At 44.6% G+C, this 26765-nt stretch overlaps 1 protein-coding gene across 4 annotated transcripts in view; it reads right to left on the bottom strand.

The window, feature by feature from the left end:
• Positions 1-26765, bottom strand: part of PPP4R3A (protein phosphatase 4 regulatory subunit 3A) — a 220116-nt gene that overhangs the window by 14095 nt on the left and 179256 nt on the right. For all 4 annotated transcript variants that reach the window (XM_033952661.1, XM_033952662.1, XM_033952663.1 and 1 more), the window contains 4 exons: positions 25515-25684; positions 17694-17836; positions 14896-15086; positions 9138-9364 (listed from right to left, as the gene is read on the bottom strand). In XM_033952661.1, the coding sequence (XP_033808552.1) occupies positions 9138-9364; positions 14896-15086; positions 17694-17836; positions 25515-25684 (731 nt within the window). The remainder of the gene's footprint in view (positions 1-9137; positions 9365-14895; positions 15087-17693; positions 17837-25514; positions 25685-26765) is intronic.

Genomic DNA, 26765 nt, shown 5'->3' with positions numbered 1-26765 from the left:
TGAGCTAAACCAAGTTCAGCAACACTGTTATGGTTAGTCTCAAAGTGACGTTTGACACTTGATGTGCGAGACACAACACTTTCATTACACATAATACACAATGCTTTCCCACTGCGTTCAATCACTCCATATGTACTCTGTCCAGGCCTCTTGGAATGGTCTTCCACTATCTGTTTTTGCTTTTTTTGCTGTACTCATTTTCTTTGTTCAAAACTTCAAGTCTACAAAAAGATAAAATTTGTATAATAAAAAAAATCTAATGAAGTGCTGTATACAAATCCGTCCCCATAAAAAAATATGTGATTGGGAAATTTTACTAATTGTAGACATCCGTTTTGGTCAAAAAATATACTGTCCGGGTGAAAACCGGACTTGTGCAACCTGAGTGTATGGGAAAAGGACTTTTATTTTTCATTATTGGAGCCTTTGTTATTTTATTATGTTATTTACAAAAGCACTGTGAAGGGCCACATATACACTTTACTGTTTTTTGCTATATTGAGTTTTCCATAAGGTACAGCGCAGATTAGTGTGTTGGTTGTTCACAGAGAGCCCAGCCCTCCTCTCAGCTTACTGAACTTCTCTATGCAATCATCATAAGCAGCTTTTTTATTTCCTCGAATTTAGCATGTCCCCCATGGAAGATACAGAGGTTTTTACAGAGGAGCACATTATTAGACACATTAACTTCCCCCCATATCCTCACCTCTCTAGCATGGGAGCACTAGGAACTGTTCCTGATTACAGATGTCACATGTGGAGTCACACTACAGCCTCACTGAGTTCCTGTGACAGACTCAGTGTGAAGCTTCTCTTCCTCCCCCCCACTTCCCCCTCACACACTGCCTGGCTCATAGGATACTAAGGGGAAGACAGGCAGGCTAAACATCCACTCAAAGGACTGCAGCCAGCACAGGAGGATGGGCCGCGGCCCACCGGGACAATGCCCGGTCCTCCCAATGGCCAGTCCGGCCCTGTTGCCAGGTGAGCTGTAAAGCAGACACCGGCACACTCGCCTCCCGCCGCGCCGCATATCTTAATTGCGGACTAGAGAGTTGCGCAGGGACAGAAATCCCACCCGTCCCCGTGAGGAATCCCTCCGTCCCCACCCGTCCCGCGAGGAATGTCCTCCGTCCCCGCCCGTCCCCGTGAGGAATCCCCTCCGTCCCCGCCCGTCCCTATAAACTTCAGAAATAGTTATTTCATTTAATTATGCTACTGAATTAAAGGCTCTGGTAGAAACCCATTTACAAATAAGCAAAAAGACTTTATTAATTTGGAAATATTAATTGGGAAGAATACACACTTTGTAAATGGGTTTCTACCAGAGCCTCTTTTGTTTATAAATTTTTATCAACACAACTAATATACTACTTTATCCTGAAGCAAAAAAAAAAAAAAAAGAAAAAAAGAAATAGAATTCTTTTCCTACCTTTGTTGCCTGGTTTCTGCTTTCCTCATGTTCTCATTCAGTTCCTTCCATCCACTGTCTCTCTTCCTTCTGCGTCTTCCATTTGCTCTGTTACTGTGCCTCTCCCTTTCTCCCCCCTTCCAAATTGGTCTGGAACCCATCTTCTTCCCTCCGCTCCCCCCATAGTCTGGCATCTCTGTCTTCTTACCTGCCAGCGTCTTCTCCCCACTCTCTCTTCCCCATTTCCTTTCAGCGTCCTTCTCCCCCATGTCCTGTCAGCATCCTTCTCCCCCCTCTGTCTTCCCCATGGCCTTTCAGCATCCTTCTCCACCCCCCGTCTTCCCCATGGCCTTTCAGCGTCCTTCTCCACCCCACCCCCCATCTTCCCCATGTCTTTTCAGCGTCCTTCTCCACCCCTTTGTCTTCCCCATGTGCTTTCAGCGTCCTTCTCCCCCCCGTCTTCCCCATGTACTGTCAGCGTCCTTCTCCCCCTTCTGTCTTCCACAAATGCTTTCAGTGTCCTTCCCCCCCACCCCATCTTCTCCATGGCCTTTCAGCGTCCTTCTTCGCCCCTTTGTCTTCCCCATGTGCTTTCAGCGTCCTTCTCCCCCCCCGTCTTCCCCATGTCCTGTCAGCGTCCTTCTCCCCCTTCTGTCTTCCACAAATGCTTTCAGTGTCCTTCCCCCCCACCCCGTCTTCCCCATGGCCTTTCAGCGTCCTTCTTCACCCCTTTGTCTTCCCCATGTGCTTTCAGCGTCCTTCTCCCCCCCCGTATTCCCCATGTCCTGTCAGCGTCCTTCTCCCCCTTCTGTCTTCCAGAAATGCTTTCAGTGTCCTCCCCCCCCCACCCCTTCTTCCCCATGGCCTTTCAGCGTCCTTCTTCACCCCTTTGTCTTCCCCAGTGCTTTCAGCGTCCTTCTCCCCCCCCCGTCTTCCCCATGTCCTGTCAGTGTCCTTCTCCCCCTTCTGTCTTCCACAAATGCTTTCAGTGTCCTTCCCCCCCACCCCGTCTTCCCCATGGCCTTTCAGCGTCCTTCTTCACCCCTTTGTCTTCCCCATGTGCTTTCAGCGTCCTTCTCCCCCCCGTCTTCCCCATGTCCTGTCAGCGTCCTTCTCCCCCTTCTGTCTTCCACAAATGCTTTCAGTGTCCTTCCCCCCCACCCCGTCTTCCCCATGGCCTTTCAGCGTCCTTCTTCACCCCTTTGTCTTCCCCATGTGCTTTCAGCGTCCTTCTCCCCCCCCCCGTCTTCCCCGTGTCCTGTCAGCGTCCTTCTCCCCCTTCTGTCTTCCACAAATGCTTTCAGTGTCCTTCCCCCCACCCCGTCTTCCCCATGGCCTTTCAGCGTCCTTCTTCACCCCTTTGTCTTCCCCGTGTGCTTTCAGCGTCCTTCTCCCCCCCCGTCTTCCCCATGTCCTGTCAGCGTCCTTCTTCACCCCTTTGTCTTCCCCATGTGCTTTCAGTGTCCTTCCCCCCCCCGTCTTCCCCATGGCCTGTCAGCGTCCTTCTCCCCCTTCTGTCTTCCACAAATGCTTTCAGTGTCCTTCCCCCCCACCCCGTCTTCCCCATGGCCTTTCAGCATCCTTCTTCACCCCTTTGTCTTCCCCAGTGCTTTCAGCGTCCTTCTCCCCCGCCCCGGGTGCAGCACAGCCGGCCAGGTCCCCTTACTTTTGTGGCGCTTCCGCGACCGACAGACCGACAACAGCCCCGGTCTGACAAACCTCCCTGCCCTTAACCGCAAATCTAAATTTCCTTCTTACAGCTGCTGTAAGAAGGTAATTTAGATTCGCGGTTAAGGGCAGGGAGGTTTGTCGGGCCAGGGCTGTTGTCGGTCGGTCGGGTTAGCGCTACAAAAGTAAGGGGACCTGGCCGGATGTGCTGCACACGGGGCGGGGCGGACCGCCCCCCTCCCTTGGTAGCCACTCGAGCCGCGAGGCTACTCCTCCTTACCTACCCTGCCTGCAGTACAGAGCCAAACGGAAGTCTTCCCAACGTCAGCGCAGACGTCGGAGGGAGGGAGGGCTTTGTTTACCGACGTCAGCGCTGACGTCGGGAAGACTTCCGTTCGGCTCTGTGCTGCAAGCAGAGCAGGTAGGGAGAAAAGCCGCGCGACTTAGTACATCCAGCCCCGCAGGAACCCCGCGACCCTCGGAGGCGTCCCAACGGGATCCCCGCGACCCGTGCAGCTCTCTATTGCGGACCTTCCCGCGTGCCAGCTGCAAGGCCTTCGCGTGCCACAGCTGGCACGTGTGCCATAGGTTCGCCATCGCTGCCCTAGAGGAAAGGAGGGACAGGGGAGATATGAACATAAGGAAGTTCTTCTTCACCCAGAGAGTGGTAGAGAACTGGAATGCTCTTCCGGAGTCTGTCATAGGGGAAATCACCCTCCAGGGATTCAAGACAAAGTTAGACAAGTTCCTGCTGAACCAGAAAGTACTTAGGTAGGGCTAGTCTCAGTTAGGGCGCTGGTCTTTGACCAGAGGGCCACCGCGTGAGCAGACTTGCTGGGCACGATAGACCACTGGTCTGACCCAGCAGCGGCAATTCTTATGTTCTTATGATTCAGACGTTCAAATTCTTGAAGGGTATTAACGTAAAACAAAATCTTTTCCAGTGAAAGGAAAATGGTAAAACCAGAGGACATAATTTGAGGTTGAGGGGTGGTAGATTCAAGAGCAATGTTAGGAAATTCTACTTTACGGAGAGGGTGGTGGATGCCTGGAATCCGCTCCTAAGAGAGGTGGTGGAGAGGAAAACGGTGACCGAGTTCAAAGAAGCGTGGGATAAACACGGAGGATCTAGAATCAAAAAATAATATTAAATATTGAACTAAGGCCAGTACTGGGCAGACTTGCACAGTCTGTGTCTGTATATGACCATTTGTGGGAGGATGGGCTGGACATGGCTGGGAGGATGTAGATGGGTTGGAGTAGGTTTTGACGGAGATTTCAGCAGTTAAAACCCAAGCACAGTACCGGGTAGAGCTTTGGATTCTTGCCCAGAAATAGCTAAGAATAAAAAATTTAAATTGAATCAGGTTGGGCAGACTGGATGGACCATTCAGGTTTTTATCTGCCGTCATCTAGTATGTTACTATGTTATGTTACCATGTTTTAGAAATATGCTTCAAGAAATTACTCAGTTCCAATTCTTCTTGGTCTCTCATTTGTGTATTCTAGGAGGACTTGATGGGAAATTACTGTTTTGAAAAATCTGTAGAGCACTAAAAATCGCTCTGAGTTCCAAGAGGTGGAAGTGGAACCTTATGTGTGTGTGAACACTGTTCAGGTGGGTTTTGCTAGTATATTTGGGTGAGTCTGTGGTCAGAACTTTCTGATGTGAAGGTATTTGAAACAGCAGCCCTTTGGAAAGATTCGAACAGTGTATCTATCACTTAAAGAGATTGATGAAGCAATGATATGACTGTGAAAATAGATCAAAAGCTGGAGATCATTGAGACGCCAGGAACCACTGAGGTGTTCTAAAATGAAGACCTGTGAAGAGAACAACATGGGTCATAGACGCCTTGTGAACCAACACTAATATCCTTCTTCTGGGTGATATGGACAGAAGATGGTAGACTTGAGTGCAAAGTCGAAGCAAATTGACCTGTCTTTGCTGAGTTAGGGACGCCATGAGGTGAATCATGTCGAGCAGGGCCCCTATGAACTTTAGAATTTGAGAGGGCTGAAGTTAAGATTTTGGAGAAGTGACTTCAAACCCTTAATGCTGAAGAAAACAGCATTGGTGACTGTGCGGAACTCTTGAAGTGATAATGTTGCTGCCAGAACTATCAGGCACTTGGTGATCACTCTTAGACAGGAAGGTAAGCTGAAGGGCAGAACTTTGTTGTAAAATGTTGATAGGCTAATTCAAAAACCACAGAAATTTTCCATGAGCAGAATTAAGTGATATATGGGTATAATCTGTTATATCTAGAGAGCATAGCTAATCGTTTTGAGGTAAGAATAGATGCAAGTTCCCAGAAATAAGATTTGAACTTTTCTTGAACTAGAAATTTGGATATAGATTCTGTCATCTTCATAATGAGAAATACTATCATTGAGGCAGAGCCTATATTCCCGAAGAAGAAGGGACATCTTGAGAGATAAGAGGTTTCTCTTGGATGATTTGGAGGTATGGTAATAAAAAAAACACAGTAACCATCCTTGATGACTGAGAAAACTCACAAGTTGGTTGTTATCAAGACCAACGTTGGTGGCAAAAATGAAGATGACCTCCAATTGGTTGAGAAAGTGGCTAAGAGGGAGAAACAGCACAAATATTGAGCAGACTTGAGGAGCTGCCTCTGAGCTTTTTGAGGTTGGTGTTATTTTTACTTCTTTTGTAGTGGCAGTCCAGAAGCAGAAGGTGTAGAGGCATATCATCTTTGATATGAATAGGAATGCTTAGCAGAGTGCTTTGAAGCATGAGGCTTAGACCTTGTGCTGTTCAAAGAATTCCAATTCTGTTCATGTGTGCCAATTTTTGTGTAGCCGCCTCTATAGAATCACCAAAAAGCTCTTCCCATAAACAGGAAATATTGGCTAATCTATTTTGGAGATTGATGTCCATATCAGAGAGTCTTAGCCAAGTTAGACATCTTGTAGCCACTGACATAGCAGGCGCTCTAGATCAGTGTTTCTTAACTCGATCCTGGAGCACTCCCTTGCCAGTCAGGTTTTCAGGATATCCACAATGAATAGGCATGAGATTGATTTGCACACACTTCCTCCATTATATGCAAATTTCTTTCATGGATAGATTGTCTTCTAGGTGGGGAATGATGATGCCTCTCAGAAAATCCATGAGAAATAGCCTGATGCTTTGATGGAGAGCTGACCTCGGTATCCTGAGTTCTCCTAGTGCTATGCTTAGGCTGGGTTGGTACCAAGGGAGTCGATGTTAGCACCGGCATGCAGTGCAATTTTAACATATTATTGAGCTCCTTCTGGAAGAACTCATCGAGTTTCTCCCTGAAAGTATGCAATGGTACTGATGCAGCAGGTAGTCTCAGAGTGGGTGACCTTGATGAGGATGCACACCGTGAAGGAGAGACAACTTGAAAAGCTGGAGAACGATGGTGTCGTTGTTTGGCCTGCATCAAGGGACTCGATGCTGTAGAGACCTGTGACGCTTGCTGAGAATGCAGCAGTACCGATGGCTCAACAGTCGGTACCCTCCATGCAGTAGGTTGTCTCGAAGCGGGTGACCTCGATGAAGATGTACACTGTGAAGGAGAGACAACCTGCAAAGCTGGAGAATTATGGCATCGGTGTTTGGTCTGCATCAAGAGGCTTGATGCTGTTAAGTCTTTCAACGCTTGCTGGGAAATGGATGCCTTAGCTGGCTTCCCTGATGCTATACATTCTTGTGATGTTGACATCGATGCAGATGCAGGAGTTTCTGATGGTGACTGCTTCAAAGATTTGGTGATGTCCATGGCTGAGCTGAAGAACTTCACCTGTTGAATGTGATGGGCCTTGATGGAGCACTTTTGTAAGGTGGAACACCGAGCACAAGATTCAACTTGGTGTTCAGGGCCCAAACACTGTAGACACCAACCATGAGGATCGGTAATAGAAATAGGGCGTTGGCACCTATAGCACTTTTAAAAACCAGTCAACAGTTTCAACATGGATGGAAAAAGTTTCAAGAAAAAAGACAAAAATACATATTTGTAGCTTTTTTAAAAAAATTTTTAAAGAAAGAAAGATCAATACTGAAGGCAAAAAGAAAAGTAGAAAAAACTTGAAAGCTGGAAAGCAACACAGACTGAATGGAGTCCATTCAAAAAGTACTTCGCAGAAAACAAAGAACTGAGGTACTGCGAGCAGTCATGCATGCGCGGTGCGGGCAGTCGCAAAGTTTCTTAAACTTAACATGACAGTACACTTTTAATACTGTCCATACTGGAACTCTCTGGATGACGTCACCCACATATGAGAATATGCTGCCTGCTTGTTCTAGGATAAAACCAAAGATCAGAGATCAGGAGAACTAGAATGGAAACAGGCTTATGGTCTTGTGAGTTATTTCTTAGGACTTTGTTTAGAAGCGAGAAACAAGGTTAGGGCCACCAATGGAAGAAAGATGTTGGCTAGGTAGAAGAATGCAAGAAACAATCATGCAACCTGAGGTTGAAAATTATGGTTAATAATGAGACAATTTGGGTTATCTGAATTGGAGGAAACAACGGTATGAGGAATTTCACAAAAGTAGAAGATAAAGAAATTTGCAGTGGAACAGAAAGTCCACTAGGCCAGTAGGAAAGAAGTGGAAACGTGTGAACAAAAACATTTTGTGTGCCTTGTAGAAATACAGGTAGAAAAAGCAAGGGGAGAGCGCATACTGCTTGAGGTATGTGATCGTATGATACAGTGGAAGAAAATAGAAAATACATAGTGTGGTAGTAAAACATAGTACTACGTAAACCAGAATCCAACAGAGCAGTCGTTGGAACTTTGAATAAGAAGAGCATAGTATTTACTGTGTACATGGTAGGTTCTAAGGATATCATAATGAATGGAGTGTGAAACTTGAAAACTAATGGAACTTGAAACTAATGAGTAAATACAACTCATTACAGGGTTGGAACAAGCAATTGAGTAGGCTCGAGTGTTAAGGTAATTGGGTACAAGGTACCATTTAGGTGAGGTTTTTTTTTCCCCCCAAACAAAATAAAGGAAAACTCAAGTTTGCGCAAAAAGATGTGGAGGAACGAATACTGCTGGAGGCCTGAAAAGAGGGAGGGAGGGAGTACGCCGGAGGAAGGCACCATCCCCGTAGGATCCCCAAACGTAGACGAACCATCCCCACCGGAGCCCCGCAAGTCTGGAGGGGTCCCCGCGGGATCCCCAAGGACCTGGAGGGGATTCCCACGGACTCCATGGGATTCCCGTGGTCCCCATTCCCATGCAGCTCTCTACCAAGAATAGAACCTTGAGGCACACAACTGGTAACATCCCTTTCCTCAGAGCAATCTCCATTGACCACTGCCCTCTTGTCGCCTTCCACTCAACCAGTTCCTGACCCAGTCCATCACTTAAGGGCCCATACCAAGGGCACGCAGTTTATTTATTATTTGCCTATGTGGAACACTGTTAAAAGCTTTGCTAAAATCTAAATACACCACATCTGGTGCACTCCCTCTATCTAATTTTCTGGTCACCCAGTCAAAGAAATTGATTAGATTTGTCTGACATGATCTGACTCTAGTAAATCCATGTTGCCTTTGGTCCTGTAATCCACTGGATTCCCGAAACATCACTATTCTCTGTTTCAAAAGTGTTTCCATTAATTTACTTAACACAGAAGTCAGACTTACCGACCTATAGTTCCCTACCTTCTTCCTTACTTCCATTTTTGTGGACAGGGACCACATCTGCCCTTCTCCTGTCCTCCGATACCACTCCTGACTCTAAAGAAGCATTGAAAAGTTCAGCCAGTGGAGCCATCAGAACTTCCCTAAGTTCCTTCAGTACCCTTGGATGTATACCATCCGGCTCCACTGTTTGTCCACCTTCAGTTTAGCTAACTCTTCAGAAACAAAATCCTCTGAAAATCGATCAGGATCTACCACACCTACATCCTTATTTGCATTTGTCACTGCATTAAGAATAAATCTGAAGCTTTATAAACATTGTGTTACTTGAAAGTTCCATAAAACATATGAAAATACAAAAGGTTTTGTAAATATTAAGCCAGATTTTTATCCCTAAGAAGTACCTTAGTAGTGATAGCTGCCGTTTGAGGTGTGCTTTTAGAAACAGATCCTGGAGAACCAGGAGATCCTGGAGAGCCAGGAGATCCTGGAGAGCCAGGTAGGCTACTTGCAGAAGTCTGGCTGGTGAGGTTCGTTTTAGTACCACTAGAGAAGGAAAGTTTAAAACTTGGACTCTGACGTCCTGTCAGATTAGTTTTTAGAAGCACTTCTTTTTCTTCACTTTCTTTCACTGGAATAAAGAATTAAAAATTTTTGGTTAGCGATATATTTAAAGATTCATATTCAGTCATGATAGAACTACATCATCATCTAAACATTCTAGACTTAAAATGAAGCATAAAAATTCAATCTATACCCGTTTAAATAACCCAATTAAAAGTTAATAGAAAAAAAATACTAGTAATGATTCCAATTTACTTCAGAGGAAAAATGTTATTTTTGAAAGTATCTAAATTTCTAGCTTATAAGAACTTAGCAATTGCCATAGTTCTAAGTAGGAAATAAAATCCTGGATTTAATGGACCTTTTGTCTAAAAGTGGTCAATTCAGGTCACAAGTATCCCAGAAGGACCCAAAAAGTAGTAACATTCCATATTGCTTACTCCCAGGGATTGCCTGTGGATTTCCCACCTTATTAATGATGTAAACTCAGGTATGCTGTTTTTATCACATCCTCTGGCAATTAATTCCAGAGCTCAATAACGCACAGATTAAAAAAATATTTTATACAATTTATTTCAAATATACTTATGTAAACTTACTTGTGTGTCCCCTAATCTTTGTACTTTTTGAAAAGCTAAACAATTGATTCAGGTTTACACATTCTACTCCAGTTAGGAATTTTATAGGCCTCTAGTGAAGTGGTTCCCAACCCTGTCCTGGAGGACCACCAGGCCACTCAGGTTTTCAGGATAGCCCTAATGAATTTGCATGCCTGTCACTTCATTATATGCAAATCTCTCTCATGCATATTTATTAGGGCTAGCCTGAAAACCCGAGTGGCCAGATGGTCCTCCAGGACAGGGTTGGGAACCACTGCTCTAATGTATCTCCTCTCAGCTATCTCTTCTCCAAGCTATCCTCCTTTATCCTTTCTATATAGAAGAATCATTCCATCCCTTTTATCATTTTGGTATCTCTTCCCTGTATCTTTTCTAATTCCATATATAATTTTTGAGATGGAGAGACCAGAACTACACAATATTCAAGCTGTAGTTTGCACCTGTAATTACAGAGGCAATATATCTGTTTTATTTCCATTTCTTTCCTAATAAGTCCTAAAATTCTATTTACTTTTTTGGCTGCCACTGCACACTGAGCACAGAATTTCAACATATTGTCCACGTCAACACCTAAATCTTTTTCCTTGTAAGTGACTTCTAATATGGAATCTAGCATTGTATCGCTATAGTTTAGGTTATTTTCCCCCCTGTGCAACACTTCACAAGTATCCACAACAAATGCCTTCTGGATGCCCAGTCTTCCAAGGGCCTCTTGCAACCTCTTGAAATCTGCTTTAGGTTTAAACAACTTGGCATAAACTCTGTGTTTGATCACCTCATTTGTTCCATTTACAAATCATGCAGATCTTGTGGTACTTGAATATTTAACTTTCTCCATTTCACAACTGACCGAATCACCTGTACCCATTATTTTCTATATTTTTAAAATTTATTTATGCTTTTACAAGTTGAATAATCAATGCTTGAAAGGAAATATAACAATCCAAAAAGAGGAAACTAATAATACAAATTATAAAATAATTCCACACTAGTTATGAGCCAAATAAATATGTTGCTTTCTACCACAGAACTTCCTTACGTTTGTATGGAATCTATCCCCTTTCAACTTTAGAGAGTGCCCTCTCGTTCTCCCTGCCTTAGCTACTAAGTCTATTCCCTTCAGTACCTTGAATGTTTCTATCATGTCCCCTCTCAATCTCCTCTGCTCAAGGGAGAAGAGGCCCAGTTTCTCTAATCTTTCGCTGTACGGCAACTCCTCCAGCCCCTTAACCATTTTAGTTGCTCTTCTCTGGATCCTTTCGAGTAGTACCGTGTCCTTCTTAAAGTACCAGTGCTGGACGCAGTACTCCAGGTGAGGGCGTACCATGGCCCGGTACAGCAGCATGATAACCTTCTCTGTCTCTTCAGTCCAGCATCTGCCCCTTCCATTCACTGTCTGTCTTTCCCTGCCATCTCTCCTCCTGCCCCCCCCCCACCCCCCCAATTTGGTCTAGCATCCATCATCTTCCTTCTGTTCCCCTCATGGTCTGGCATCTCTATCCTTCCCTCCCCCCTGTGGTTTTTAGCATATCTCTCTTCTCATTTCCTCCACTCAGATCTGATCATTCTCTGCTCTCTCTTCCCTTTTCTTCTCTGGTCTTCCTTCTCTATTTTCTGCCTCCATCTAAATTAAATTCTTTCTTACTATTTAGTCCCGTTTCCCTCTTTTCACTGTGTCTACACACAGCTTGTCACCCCTTTCCCTCACCCCTCCATTATCTTACTATTTTCTTCCCCCTTTATTTATCTCCTCCTTCCATCCAGTATGTGTTCTTTCCCCACTTCCATTCAGCATCTGCTCTCCCTTCTCAACTGACATCCATCTGCCTTCTGCTCTCTCTCCCTTCTTCTCACTTCCATCATCTGTCCCCTTCTCTCTCTCTCTCATCTCCTCCATTCCATCATCTGCCCCTTCTCTCTCTCTCTCTCCCCCCCCCAACTTCCATCATCTGCCCCCCTTCCCCTCACCTTTGTGGGTCACTTTCTTTCCCCTGAGGGTGGCTCATGTCACAGGGGAAGCTTTGGCCGAGCAGAACCGCTTGATTGACAGTGGAACTTACTTGATTGATGTCGATGCTGGGGCCCGTTGCCGTTTGAAGGAAAAAAAAAAAGGTGGAAAAAAGGAACCTGTAAAGGCGAGAGGAAGGGAAACCTCCAGGACAGCTGCTTTTTGCCCTCCTTCAGCGGCCCAAGAGTTCAGACCAGCAGCGGCAGCTCTGTATGCTTTTAACTTCGGCACAGAGCTGCCCCTAATCAATAGTTTAGCGCGGTTTCATGAGGCAGCCTCGGGGCCTTTGATAGCCGGCCCGCTTCGATGATGCGATGTGGGCCGGCCTAGCAAAGGCCCCGAGGCTGCCTTATGAAACCGCGCTAAACTATTGATTAGGGGCAGCTCTGTGCCGAAGTTAAAAGCATACACAGCTGCCGCTGCTGGTCTGGAGGTGCGGAGACAAGGCAGGAGGCAAACGCGGTGGAAGGCAGGAGTCCCGGCGAAGGCAGGAGTCCCGGCACAGCGACTGCAACAGGAAGTTGCAAGTCAGCTGACGCCGGCCTTTCGTTGCGGTGGGGACCGAATCCTTCGCGGACCGGCAAGATTTTGTTTGCGGACCGGCGGTTGAAGAACTGTGCTCTACACTGTGTGCGCTGTGACGAGAAACTTGTGCGCTGCGAGGTAATATTTTGTGCGTGAGCGCACCCCAGCGCAGCTTAGCGGGAACACTGCTAGTGACTAAAGTCCACATTTTGAGGAGAGAGAATCAATCACTTCCAAGGGTAGTTGGATTCCAGGAAATATTACTAAGTTAAATCAAATTACAGAGTACAGTTGGAGTATTTTTTATATTTTAACCAGTTCCCAAATCTACAAAAAGGAGTCTTTCTCCTTTATCCCTTCCCTCCCTCCAACTGGGTGCAACATTTCTCGTACCTCTATCTCTGCTGCTTGAAAGCTTTAGGCTGCCAGTAGCGTTACTGAGTTGAACATGCTGCCTCTGGGGGACCCGGAAGTTTCCCCTCATCTTCAACTTCCTGTCCCTGCAGAGGCAGGACGTTGCAGCAGAGTGAAAGCTTCTAGGACCGCTGAAGGCAGCATTTTCAGCTTATTAATGCTGCTGGTGGCCCAAAGATTGAAGGCTGCAGCATGGAGAGACCAGACTCTGGATCCCCAATGAGCTGCATCTGGGGCAGATCGCCCCCTCCCCTTTGTACATCACTATAGTAGTAGTATTAGTAGGACATCTGCGGTCATTTGAGGTCCCAAAAATATTGGGGGTGCTCAGGCACCAAAGAGCTGGCAGTGCCTGGCACTTATGTCACAGACAGAATAAATGTTGTTTCAGACTGCAATCTGAATAGGTGAATCACAAATTAAGAGTTATTCATTTACCAATAAATTCTGACATCGCATGAATTTGTTAAATTAAAAAATTATACAAGTCAAGTCATAAAATTATTCAGTTTTAGATGTAACTGAGAACATGATATTTACAATAATAATGTGAGGCCAAGCAGTAAGCGGTTTAAAGATTCTGCTCATCTCAAGTACCCACAGCTATGGTTCTTCTTTTTGCCTTTTACAATTGTTATGGGGAATAGAAAGAGCAAAATTTGGAATTTCCCTCCAAAGCTCTGAACTTGGAGCTTTGTCTTTGCTAAAGCAGCATTTTAGAGGGTAAGATGATAGTTTCTCATGTTAAAATTGGGGCAATAATGCTGTCTGTGGCTGGCGCCAAGCTCTGGAATGCGCTGCCTGGTATTATGCGATTCTGTGATGGGAGATTGAACTTTAAGAAAATGCTGAAAATGCAATTATTTGTTAATGCTATTCTTTGTTAATGCCTTCCTGTCCATGATTTTATGGGATCTTGTAGGATGAATTTAAAGATTTTAATGATGATACCGTTATTTGTCTTCTTGTGTGTCTTGTTGAAACATGTTTAGCATTTCTTAAATATGTATGATTGTAATTTTGTAAACTGCATAGTTATTATGCGGCATACAAATTTTTAAATAAATAAATATCATTAAAATCCAGTAAAGTAATCCTCCCAAATAGTAAAGCCTATTTTCTAAAGGCTAAGTTAAAGAGAAGGATGGGAAAAGACCAAGATGATCAAGGACTCTCCCTCTTAATATGGAGAATGCTATTTTGGAGAAGTTTAAGAAACAGAATAGTGCACTCTTAAAAAAACTTCATGTTCAAAAGGACAGAGATTGATTCTACACTAATTTTTCAGTATCAATATGTGTTCTTTGTAGGACAGAGACCTGCCACACTATTCAAGAAAGGAGGAAATTTTTTTATTCTGTTATATCAAATACAGTACTTGATTTTTCTATAAAAGTCTGAATTATGAAAATGTTGTCACATAACTTAAGAGCCCTTTCAATTGCAACTTTTCCTTATTCAAAAATATCCATGACTGAAGCTACCACTAAATTTCAGCAGACAAATTTCCTTGTTTGTTTTGGAATGATCTAGGAATCTTTACAAGCTCACTCTACTCGTATATTTCCTTTATTATTGCTTTCACCTTTTCTTTCTTGGTCTGCTTAAAGTAGGAAACATGCTCATAACTTTCATTCCATTTTAATTTTTCTCTACAGTGTGATACTTTAATTATGCTTAAAATGTATTTCAAATTTAAAAATCATTTAAAGAATAAAACTCTTCCAACAATAGATTTGAGCAGGTTGGAAAATGATCATCCAAGCATTTGTAAATGAAACCTTGTGGTGTTGGAACCCATTTCCAGTTCAAACTGAGTTATAAGCTTAAAGACGCAAAAAGTAACACTGTTGGGGCTAACCCCCCCCCTTCCCAATTTGACAGCAAAAATTCACAAATGTTTGAAGCTCTCCCGAGGGTTACATAAATAAGTATAAAGTACATAAATCCTCCTATGAATGAGGCAAGTGTAAATGTAAAAAGTCATTCTTTAGAAAGCCATAACTTCATCTTTTCCTCTCTCATGCTTACATTTCTTTCTTTCCATGAATTTACTAATAGGGTCCATGATGTCATCATCATTCTTTGATTTGTCAGATGGAGGCACTACTGCTTCTCCATCCTCAAGATCATCTTCATCCGTGTTGAACCACATCTCTTCCTCATCCTCCAAAGTCCTTGCATCTCGCCGATACCTATGGTTTCTCAGGATGGAACGCATGCTATAGAACAACAACAAAAAAAGATATTTGTATACAGCCTTGGTCTACCGTTTCCTACTTACCATGACTGCTTTCTATCTTACTAAGTCACACTGACTCCTTTCTTCTATCCCTGAACTTATGGAGCTAGTGCTGCTCGATTCAGTGAAAAATATTTAGATTCAATTAACCCTGTTGAATCGATTTTTCGATTCAATGTCAATAACATAGCTTTTTAAGTTTAAATATTTTGTTTAAATAAGGCAATATCAAGGAAATCGGGCCAGAAAGGACCCCATAGTCCCCCTCCCCAGCACCCACGATTCTCAGCTCCCCCAGGCCCAGAGCATCACCAAAGAAATAGGCCCCATATTCCCCCTCACCGATTCTCAGCTTCTCCAGAGCATCTAATATAATAAAACCCTAAGCCACGCATGCGCACTCCCACCTGCGTGCTCCCATTTTCCATGCGCTGTAGGGCACCGCAGGTAGGAGTGCGCATGCGCGCTTAGCTGTGGCAGTGGCCGATTAACAGAGGCAGCAAACACGCCGTGACTCCCCCTTCCCACCCTCACTCACCCACCGTCAGAGAAACATCGCTATGGCTGACTGCATTGGACCGCGAGGAGGTCATTGGGAGTGCTGGCGGCAGACACGTGCACAGAATTGGCGCTCGGGGGCAAGTAAAATGGAAGACGGGCCTTAAACCACTGGCCTACCTGCTATCCACCTCGCGCAAACCTAAATCCAGGAAAAGGTGCTGCGGCGGCTCCTCTCACGAGCCGCACCTGCGTTTGAGAAGGCTTCCGACGCAGGCAGCGATGGTGAAAGGAGCCACGGCGTAAACTTTAAACTTAAAAATAAACTTCTACCGGTAGTGCCGGTTTTCCTGCTGTGCCCTCTCGATCTCCTTGACCACTGTGAGTGCGATGGTAGGCCACACCGTGGGAAGCAAAGGGGGGGTTGGGGGAAATGCTGCTGCACAGGGACCTGCTGCTCAAAGAAATGGACACAGAGGGAAATACTGCTGCTGTTGCTGCACAGGGAAGTGAGGTCGGGGGAGGGAAATGCTGCACAGAGAAATGAAGGGGGGAGGAAATGTTACATATGGAGCAGGGAGAGACAGATAGAAATAAAGACAGACAGACAGCAGGAGGGAGGGAGACAGAAAGAAAGGAAGAAAGACACTGGGGCCGGAAGAGGGACAGAAAGACAGACAGAGAAAGGGGGTCAGGGAGAGAGAAATACAGCAGGAGGTAGAGAGACAGAAGAAAGAAAGAAAGAAAGACAGACAAGACATCTATTCTAGCACCCATTAATGTAACGGGCTTAAAGACTAGTCCCCAAATAAAGTCTCCTTATTCCCCCCAGCTCCCCCGATTCTCAGCTTCCCCAGGCCTTGAGCATCCCCAAAGAAATAGGCTCCATATTCCTCCTCCCTCCTCCTCCTCCTTCGCAAAACCGGAAGTTACATTAGATGAAGGACTCCGGCATCCGCGGCAGAAAGAAAGCCTGAACGTGAGCGGGTCTCAAGGGGGCTGACCTTTGAATCAGTGAGTTCGATTTTTTGTGCAAATGAATTGATTCAAACCGATTCATCCGAGGTGAATCGGTGAATCGATTCTAATCGGGCAGCACTATATGGAGCTTTTTCCCTATTATGGTTTGCTCACTTCACTTCTGGTAAGAAGACAAGGCGGTGGCTGCCATTCTGAATTTAGTGAGCAGGAACCAACTTACATCATTTTCATCTCCAAAACTTAAACTCACTGTCCTCAAAGTGCTTAGTGCTGGTCATACTAATACATAAAAACTCACATCCACCCATATACAAAATGAAATAACTGATGGACAGAACATTTGTTTTCTAATTATTTGTTCACACTCTTCCAAAGAGTGAAGATCCATTTTAGTATAATCCATCAGGATTTTAGTTTAGAGGCTATCCATGCAATAACATTAAAAAAAAACTCTTTCTATACTATACACAAAAGGAAATGGACATTCTGGGCTGGAGAGGACAAAGGAAGGCTGTTCCACTCATGTAGATGATGTATCTAATTCCAGATAGATATACCTGTTCACTCTTGTACTCTTGTTATGAACATAAAGAGTCAGCTAATTTCAATATATTTATCACACTTAAAGACTATCTTAAGAAAATACTATAAAATGGTTTTAAAATCAATCTCAAATCCTCAAAAATTCATTCGGCATTAAATATCTCAATAAGGAGCCAACATGGTGGTTAAACTGGCAGTGCTGTGCACGATCACTGCAAAGATCCCATATTCGATACCCCAGACATGTAGATTTACAGATCTGCTGAGGATACTACAGAGGTAGCATTCTCAGCCACTGGGCAGGGGTAGGAAGGGAGTCATTCTTAACAAAACCTAATGGCTGATCTCAGCGTCCATAATTTCAAGGATTTGGAAGGTGCATGGTCCTCAGTTCAAGCCCATCGGTGCAGTAACCACAGTAGGTAAACAGAGGTAAGGGGGCAAAAATCTGCAAGCAGCTGTATATGAAGATTCATATCACCATGATGTACTATAGTTCCAAATGAGCAGGAAGTCCTGCTAGGACAAAACACACTAAATGCTTTAGTAGATGTAAAAAACATACCTGTCAAGTTTGGGATTATCTTGCCTTTCCCTTTGTTGTTCATATCTTAGTTTTAAACCTTTAAAAGTTTGTACATAATCTATATCTTCCAGTGCTTTCCAATAATTTTCAATTACATGAGCTGTTAACGATTTTACATCTTCCTACAAGAAAGGAATAAAACCATAAGCAAAAAAGTTCCTTCTCTGTACAACTGTGGGAAAATCAGGTTCATCACAAGGAGATCAACACTTTAAAATAAGAGATCACGGATAAGCATTTTCAATCAACAAATTCACATTATTCATAGCCAAATTTGCCTATGAGATTTATGATCTCAGAAACCAAAGTTCCAAAGATTCAAAAGATACTCTATTTGCCAAGCATCATTCAGTGCCCCCTGTATAGATGTATCTGCACTGTTAAACACGTGGGAGCTTCATTAGTATAAATCTGAGGAACGTGTAAAGCTTATAAAAAATACTCACTCCCTGGTTCTATTAAAGCGGCATTAAAATCAAATAAACTTTAAAACCTATTGCAATTTAAAACAGAGAAGGAAACAAGATTTGGAGCAAGGTCTGGGAGATTGGGAATCATTGCAAAATATCAAACTGAGGTTGATTCCAAAGTAAGTTACTGAGTGTTATTTTAGAGTGTTGCATAGAGCCAAAACAATGGCCAATCAGGGACTTCCTTAGGCTCCTTCCTAAGTCCCTGATTGGCTCAGACGTCTCAGGCCCCTTCCCAAGGGAGGAGCCCAAGGCGCCTGAGCCAATCAGGGCCTTAGGCCCCTCCCCGTACCTCACAGAGTGATTGAGTCAGTGAGTTTACATGCAAATGATTTAATTTGCATGCAAACTTGATAGTGAATCAATCGCTGTTTGAAAATCAGCCAGAGAATCGGCCAATAGCAATTGAGTTGCTATCTTTAGTGAATCTAGGCCTTAAAGGATTGGTTGTTGGGGAACAACAATACACCCCCTACTTTCTTTGAGTCTGCTTTTTATGCCCCTTATTCCTTCCATGCTTTGTTATATTTGTCGAGAGTTGATTTACTGCTAGGCCTGTACAGTAATATTTTACTGGCTTCTATGCAAGAACTGTGGGAGAGTGAATGCTGTAATGAGTCCGTCTGAGGGGACCAGCGAGAGAGGAGAGAGTCTTGGAGGGGTCTCATGTGTGCTCTGGCCCAAGGAACCACCTCTATGGTCACCACCATCAACCCCAGGACCTGCAGATAATGTCACGCCATAGGAGCCAGCCTCAGCTCTGAAATCTGCTTCTGGAGCTCAAATCTGTGCAGCTCTGAAAGAAACACTTGGATTGGTGCCATGTCAATCAAGACTCCCAGGTGCTGAGATGATTGAAGCTGATTTATTTATAAATGATCTGGAAACTGGACCGACGAGCGAGGTGATTAAATTTGCAGATGACACTAAACTGTTCAAAGTTGTTGAAACGCATGCGAATTGTGAAAAATTTCAGGCGGACCTTAGGAAATTGGAAGACTGGGCGTCCAAGTGGCAGATGAAATTTAATGTGGACAAATGCAAAGTGATTCACATTGGGCAGATTAACCTGAATCACAGTTACCAGATGCTAGGGTCCACCCTGGGGATTAGCGCCCAAGAAAAGGATCTGGGTGTCATCGTAGACAATACGATGAAATCTTCTGCCCAATGTGTGGTGGCGGCCAAAAAAGCAAATAGGATGCTAGGAGTTATTAAAAAAGGGATGGTTAACAAGACTAAGGATGTTATAATGCCCCTATATCGCTCCATGGTGCGACCTCATCTGGAGTATTACGTTCAATTCTGGTCTCCTTATCTCAAGATATAGTGGCGCTAGAAAAGTTCAAAGAAGAGCGACCAAGATGCTAAAGGGGATGGAACTCCTCTCGTACAAGGAAAGACTCCTTCAACTTGGAAAAGAGACAGCTGAGGGGAGATATGATTGAAGTCTACAAAATCCTGAGTGGAGTAGAACGGGTACAAGCGGATCGATATTTCACTCCGTCAAAAATTACAAAGACTAGGGGACATTCAATGAAGTTACAGGGAAATACTTTTAAAACCAATTGAAGGAAACTTTTTTTCACTCAGAGAATAGTTAAGCTCTGGAACGCGTTGCCAGAGGATGTGGTAAGAGCGGATAGCGTAGCTGGTTTTAAGAAAGGTCTGGTCAAGTTTCTGGAGGAAAAGACCATAGTCTGTTATTGAGAAAGACACGGGGGGAAGCCACTGCTTGCCGTGTATTGGTAGAATGGAATATTGCTACACCTTGGGTTTTGGCCAGGTACTAGTGACCTGGATTGGCCACCGTGAGAACGGGCTACTGGGCTTGATGGACCATTGGTCTGACCCAGTAAGACTATTCTTATGTTCTTATAAACTGACTATCAAGCCAAAGTCTTGGAGGATTTGCACCCCTCTCGAAACCGCCTGCTTGCCATCCTCCTTGGACGGAGCTCTGATGAGTCAAACAGCCAAATATGGGTGCACCTGAATCCCAGCTTTGTGGAAGTGCACTGGCATCACCATCACCACCTTGGTAAAGGTGCAGTGGCTAGGCCGAACGATAGCACAGAGAACTGGAATTGTTGCTCCAGCACATGAAATTGCAAGTACCTCCTGTGAGCCGGAAGAAGGGAATGTGAAGACAGGCCTCCGTCAAATCAAGGGAGGCAAGAAATTTCACCAGTGCCACTGCCATTATGACCAACTGCACGGTCTCCATGTGGAAGTGTGGTACCTTCAGTGCCACTATGACACACTTGAGATCCAAAATTGACCTCCAGTCATCTAAGTCTTTCTTTGGCATGATGGAGTATCTACCCAAGCCGAATTCTGCATATGGAACTGGCTCGATGTATCGTAGCTCAAACTTTGAGGGATCTCTCCAGTCAGCTGGTCGAAGAATTTACAAAGAGGTCTGGTAAGGGGGCACAGACCTTGATTTGTACCCCTCCTGGACAACATCCAGACCCTAGTGGTCTGTGCCAATCTGAGATCAGATGAACCAAAAGGCTGACAGTCTGCCTCCTATCTAGAGCTCAGGCCATGTCTTGGCAACATTGTGCTCTCTCAGGGACTGGTGAGGAGCAAAAGCCTGAGGCTTGCTGTCTCCTGCCCCCGCTGGATATCTGATTTGGTCCCTGAAAGGGTCTCTAACTCATTTGGCCTCCTATATACATACTGAATCTTCAGGAGCCTCAAACTGCCCCGTCCGGAACTCCAGGCCATTTGGGGTCTGCTGTCTGGGTAAGGCCTTGGGGCAACGGTCCGCCACACAGATCAGGTCATCTAGACCCTTGCCAAACAGCATCTGCCCCTGAAAAGGAAGCCTGCTCACCATAGTTTTAGGAGGTAGAATCTCTTGCCCATTGTCTGAACAAGAGCATCCACCAGGCGGAGATGGCATAGGTCGAGACCTTGCTCATAACTCTGATAAGATCATACAGAGCATCCACAATATAGTTCAGAGAGCAGAATTTGGGAATGTTCCTCATCCTTCGGGTTTGAGGACTGAGACAGGCACGTGCCACAAAGTAAGAGGCGGCTGCCATCTTAATCCCTAGGGCTAAAGCCTCAAATTGCTGTTTGAGGAGCAAGTCCACTTTAAGGTCCTGAGTATCGTTTAATATTACCCCTCCTTCACTAGGCAGGGAGGTTCTTTCAGTGACCTGCACCACCAGCAAATCCATTTTCTGCTGGACATCTGGCACCACTGGATACAACTTGGCCATAATTTTAGCCACTCAAAGGGATCCTTTTGGTGACTTCCAGTGGTCAGTGACAAGCTTAGTAATGTCCGGATGCGAGGGAAAAAATGTGGTCATAGAAACATAGAATATGACGGCAGAAAAGGGTTGTAGCCCATCAAGTCTGCCCACGCCAATGACCCACCCCCAGACTTCACCCGGCTAGAGATCCTACATACATATCCCATTTCTTTTTAAAATCGAGCACGCTGCTGGCGTTAATCACCTGCAATGGAAGTTCATTCCAATGATCGACTACCCTTTCGGTGAAGAAATACTTCCTGGCGTCGCCATGAAATTGCCCGCCTTTGATTTTCAGTGGAAGACCTCTTGTGGTTGAAGGTCCTTTAAGAAAGAAGATATTGTCTTCCACCTCGATGCGGCCCGTGATATATTTAAAAGTCTCAGTCATGTCCCCCTCTCTCTACATTCCTCGAGCGAGTATAGCTGCAGTTTATTTAGTCTTTCATCATATGGGAGGTTCTTGAGTCCCGAGACCATCCTGGTGGTCATTCGCTGAACCGACTCGATTCTCCACACATCTTTTTGATAATGTGGTCTCCAGAATTGAACACAATATTCAAGATGAGGTCTCACCATGGATCTGTACAGGGGCATTATGACTTCGGGCCTCCGGCTGACGAAACCTCTACGAATGCATCCCACCATTTGTCTAGCCTTGGATGCAACTTTCTCCACCTGCTTGGCAGTTTTCATGTCTTCACTAATGATTACTCCCAAATCACGCTCTGCCCTAGTCCTAGCTAAGGTCTCACCATTTAGAGTGTAAGTTCTGCACGGGTTTCTGCTGCCAAGGTGCATGACCTTACATTTTTTGGCATTGAAGCCTAGCTGCCAAGTCGAGGACCAATGTTCCAATAAGAGCAGGTCTTGTTCCATACTGTCAGGCAAGGTGCTGTTATCTACTATGTTGCATAGTTTGGCGTCGTCGGCGAATAGTGTTATTTTACCTGGTCGGAGTCACAGAACTGCTCATAACTAAGCATTAAGAAGAGGAATTTGGAGGAACTTCCTGCTTTAACTCTTGTAGTGAGGTGGAAATAATACTTGAAAGCACAGAGGCCTTGAAGAGCCGATGCACCGTGGGGTCTTCCACCTGGTTCCAGGGTCATTATCACCTCTTGACCACCACTGTCCTCCTGCAAGGAAGAAACTCTGCCAGAGAAACTTCATTCTGTGATAAGTGTGGCATGGAATCAGACTTTCCATCAGACTTAACTTCCTGGTCCAGGTCTGCTACCTCATCTGGTTGGGGTACATGATGAAGGGAGAACCCCGGTGCCACCGCCACTGGTGCACTGCTAACACACACTGAGGACCCTTGGAATTTCAACTAGGCATTCCACATAAGGCTCATAATATCCATTGTGAAGCCTTGTACAGCGGGTCTCGAAGACCCTGGCAGGGACTCCCTGCCGATCCTCCTGGGCTCCGCGGCAACCATGTTCAAAGGGTTATAGAAAGGGTCTCTTCCTCTGAGAGCACACCTCCTGTGTATCCCCAGCCCTGAAGGACTCAGAGGCTGAGCCCGAGGCTCCTGCTCCTCCCCCACATGCTTCTTTGCACGCTGGACATGGATGCTCTTCAGCCAACCATCCAGCGCAAATGTGGCATGATATAGGGGTAAAAAGGCCTCTCTGAAGGAAACCCCCCGCACAGGGAAATAGATTTTAGAGGCATAGGGACCTAGACTCTGTTGTCAGAAACCTTGAAATTCAAATTTTGGGGACACAGCCCCACGCCCCATCCCCGATTTTCCCCATAGGCTACAATAACCTTGCTCACTGTGCAATGTGGTGCCTTCCTGCTTCAGCTTAGGATTTCAGCTGGAATCAAAGGAGAAGAAAATCTGCCTCACAGATTCGCTGGCCGAACCTGGTCTTCTGGCAACCAGTTGCACTGAGGTCGGACTGAGCCTCAACGCTTGAAAGCCCATGCTGTGAAAGTGGCACCATCTCGGATCTCGGAGGATTTCGGAGAAGGCCACCTTCACCTCCCTGATCTTCAGCTGTCTTCCAATTGAGCGGAACTGGCCCTTCATCTCTTCCCTGTCATACTTCCGTCCGCTCACATCATTTGTTCCCACGTGGATGAGCACAGCAGTATCCTCTCTCCCTGCGCTGTCTATGATCCTGGAGATCCTGTTGGCCACATCCTTCACTCTTGCTCCAGGCAGACAGATGACGATTCTGTCCTCTCTTCCTCCTGCGGTGTGACGTATAATGGAGTCACCTATGATGATCCCCATCTTCTTTATTCGGGGGTTTCTTGGGGGTCGTAAGTCCACGTCTATGGTATAAGGCCAGTCTTCTTCCTCCAGTGCTACTCTTGAAATAGTTTTCGGTTCTTCAGATGGGGGGACGTCTTCCTGTGTTCTCTCTCTTCCTCCTGGTGTGTGGATGTCTCCTACCTCATCTTCGTTTTTTTTCTGTGTTTGCATGGGTGTCTTCTCTCCTCTCTTCCAGGCCTTCTGTCTGGGTATCCTGGGTACAGCTTTCCAGCCCTGGGATCTCTACATGTTGCGCTCAAGCTCCTGAGTAAATCAGGGATATGAATAGCTGTGCAGGGGATGGCCCCTGAGCTCAAAAAATATAAAGGCAGGTTGGCTAGCTAGGTGTCCCCAAAGGCTGATCCTGCTAGCAGCAGATCTCTGCCACATGGATCTATGTTTTTTCCCAGGCAGAGGACCCAACAAGTGGAAACCTCTGGGCACTGAGTCTCCAAACGAACCCTGAGAAAAAAATACCTGAAAATAATAAAACCGCAGAGCAGATCAGAAGCACTTCTGAGTAACTTGCTTGCAAAAAACAAAGTGAGGGGGCAGGAGCAGCTCCCTGGGAAGAAGGCGGAGTTGAAAGCATGATTGACAGTTTTCTGCAAGTAACTTGCAAATTGAGATACAGAACCCTATTGCTTCAGGACCACTAGACATATTGCACTAGAAAATTTTTATATGTTCTGAAATAAAGTGTGAAATGCAGAGAAGTGTAGTAAACATCTTATCAAATTATCCTGCCTTACATTTAACAATTCTTCTAGAACTTCTTCTGTAGTCACTGGAGCAAAGAAGAACAGTGTATCGCAAACTGTGCGCCGCGGCAGATTCCAGGTGTGTCGTGAGATGCCCGACGAGACACACCGTCTGACTGCTTACAGAACATGCCTCTTGCAGCAAGAAGCATGCCCTATAGGCAGTCAGCCAGTGCCTCTCCTCCTCTCCGCACATCTCCCTCTCCAGCAAAGAGATTGGGACTTGTATACCACTTTTTGTAGTTTTACAATCACACTCAAAGCAGTTTACATACAAGTACTTCAAGCATTTTCCCTGTTTGTCCTGGTGGGCTCACAATCTATCTAATGTACCTGGGGCAGTGGAGGATTAAGTGACTTGCCCAGGGTCACAGGGAGCAGTGCGGGGTTTGAACCCACAATCTCAGGGTGCCAAGGTTGTAGCTCTAACTACTGTGCCATACTCTTCCCCTATCAGCAGTAATAAGAGGTTCAGGGCCATGGCTGGAGCACATCCGCACATTGCGTCGATGTCTGCACACTTCCAGATGCTCTCCAGTCGCAGCACGGCGTTTAGGGTGCCACAGCAACAAAAAGTTTGAGGCACACTGTCTTAGAGTAATTGGATTGTTTGAAGATGACTAGTAATCACTGCTCCATTCTCTATACACTCTTGATGCCTACTGCAAAACAACCAACAATGGCCAGATGGCAGCAGAGCTTCTGTACAAGAAACTTTACTACCAATGATGATCATGCCATCAGTACACATAGAAAGACATTCCCTCCCTCCAAAAGTATCACCAAAGCTGCAAAAAGTGCACTTGAAATAGCATCCATGATTCTGGCTGAAGAAAAGATCAACAATCTCTTCATTTATGAATTGGTTTCCAACTACTATTTCTTCTAATGACATTTTAACATGACATCATCCATGAAAGCAGGCCCTGGGCTTCCTTTTCCTAATATGTGAAAAGATAATGGACAGCTGTCAAGAAATGTTACATTGTAAGAAACAAAATTAAAATAAAAGGTGCAATTAAACTCACCACTCTAATGTATTCGAACATCTCAATTATGGCAGAGTTCATCAGATTATAACGGGAACCATTATTGAGAAATGCTTTGACCACTGGTTCAAACAAAAAACTTTTCATTATGTAACGGTTGTAAAATTCATCCTTTAGTCCAACTATTTTTCTCATAAAACGTAGGGCACCTGAAATAAGACAAAAAAAACAACACACACCTTGAAAAAGCCATTTCTCTCTTATTAAACCCTTTGTTCTGATGGGCAAGAAACTTTTTTCCAAGGAGTTCTATCCATTCAACATAAATTTATCACTTGCAGGGTAACTGATTTTGGCTTCATGCTCTCAGAAGAAAGTTATCAGCCAATTCTTCAAAATACTTTTTTGGTTCTTAGAACATAAGAATTGCTATATTCAGTCAGATCAAAGGACCATTTTCTCCTAATATCCAATTTCCAACTTTGGCTAAGCCAAACCACAAATACCTAGAAAAATCTCAAAAAGCAGTTGCTTTCCCCAGGTCTACAGACTTTACCTCCAGGAACTTATCCAAACATCTTTTAAACCCAGCTATACCAACTACTTTTACCATATCTTCTGGAAACATGTTCCAGAACTTCTACGTGTTGAGTGAAAATAAATGTCTCCTATTTGTTTTTAAAAGTATTACTATGTAATTTTATAGCATATCCCTTAGTCATTGTATTTTAAGAGTAAATAAATAATTTCCTTTTATCTGTTCCACTCCACTTAGGACTTTGTAGATCTCTATCATGTCATATCCCCTCAAGCCTTTTCTTCTCCAAGCTGAGATCTATATCCTGAATCATTTTGGTCACCTTTCTTTGTACCTTTTCTACTTCTGCTATATATTTTCTTGAAAACTGAGCACTGAATGTGAGATTGCACCACGAAGAAACAGAGGAATTATAATATTCTATGTTTTATTTTCTATTCTTTTTCTAATAATTTCTAATATTTTGTTTGCTTTTTTTTGGCTGCCACCACAAACTAAGCAGATTGCAATATACCTCCTCAATATTTTCTTGGATACTGACTTTCAATGTGAAATTTGCATCATGTACCGTGTTTCCCTGAAAATAAGAGTGTCTTATATTAATTTTTGGTCCAAAAATGCATTAGGTCTTATTTTCGGGGGATGTTTTATTTTTTTTAATGTACAACAATCATATCTCTTTTCCTCTCCTCCACCCCAATTCTTCCTCTTTCCTTTTCCCCCTCCCCCCCCCCATGTGCAGCATCTTTCCT

This window comes from Geotrypetes seraphini, chromosome 7, assembly GCF_902459505.1.
Source record: "Geotrypetes seraphini chromosome 7, aGeoSer1.1, whole genome shotgun sequence".
Classification (NCBI taxonomy): domain Eukaryota; kingdom Metazoa; phylum Chordata; class Amphibia; order Gymnophiona; family Dermophiidae; genus Geotrypetes; species Geotrypetes seraphini.
This window is presented reverse-complemented; position numbering and strand designations above follow the sequence as displayed.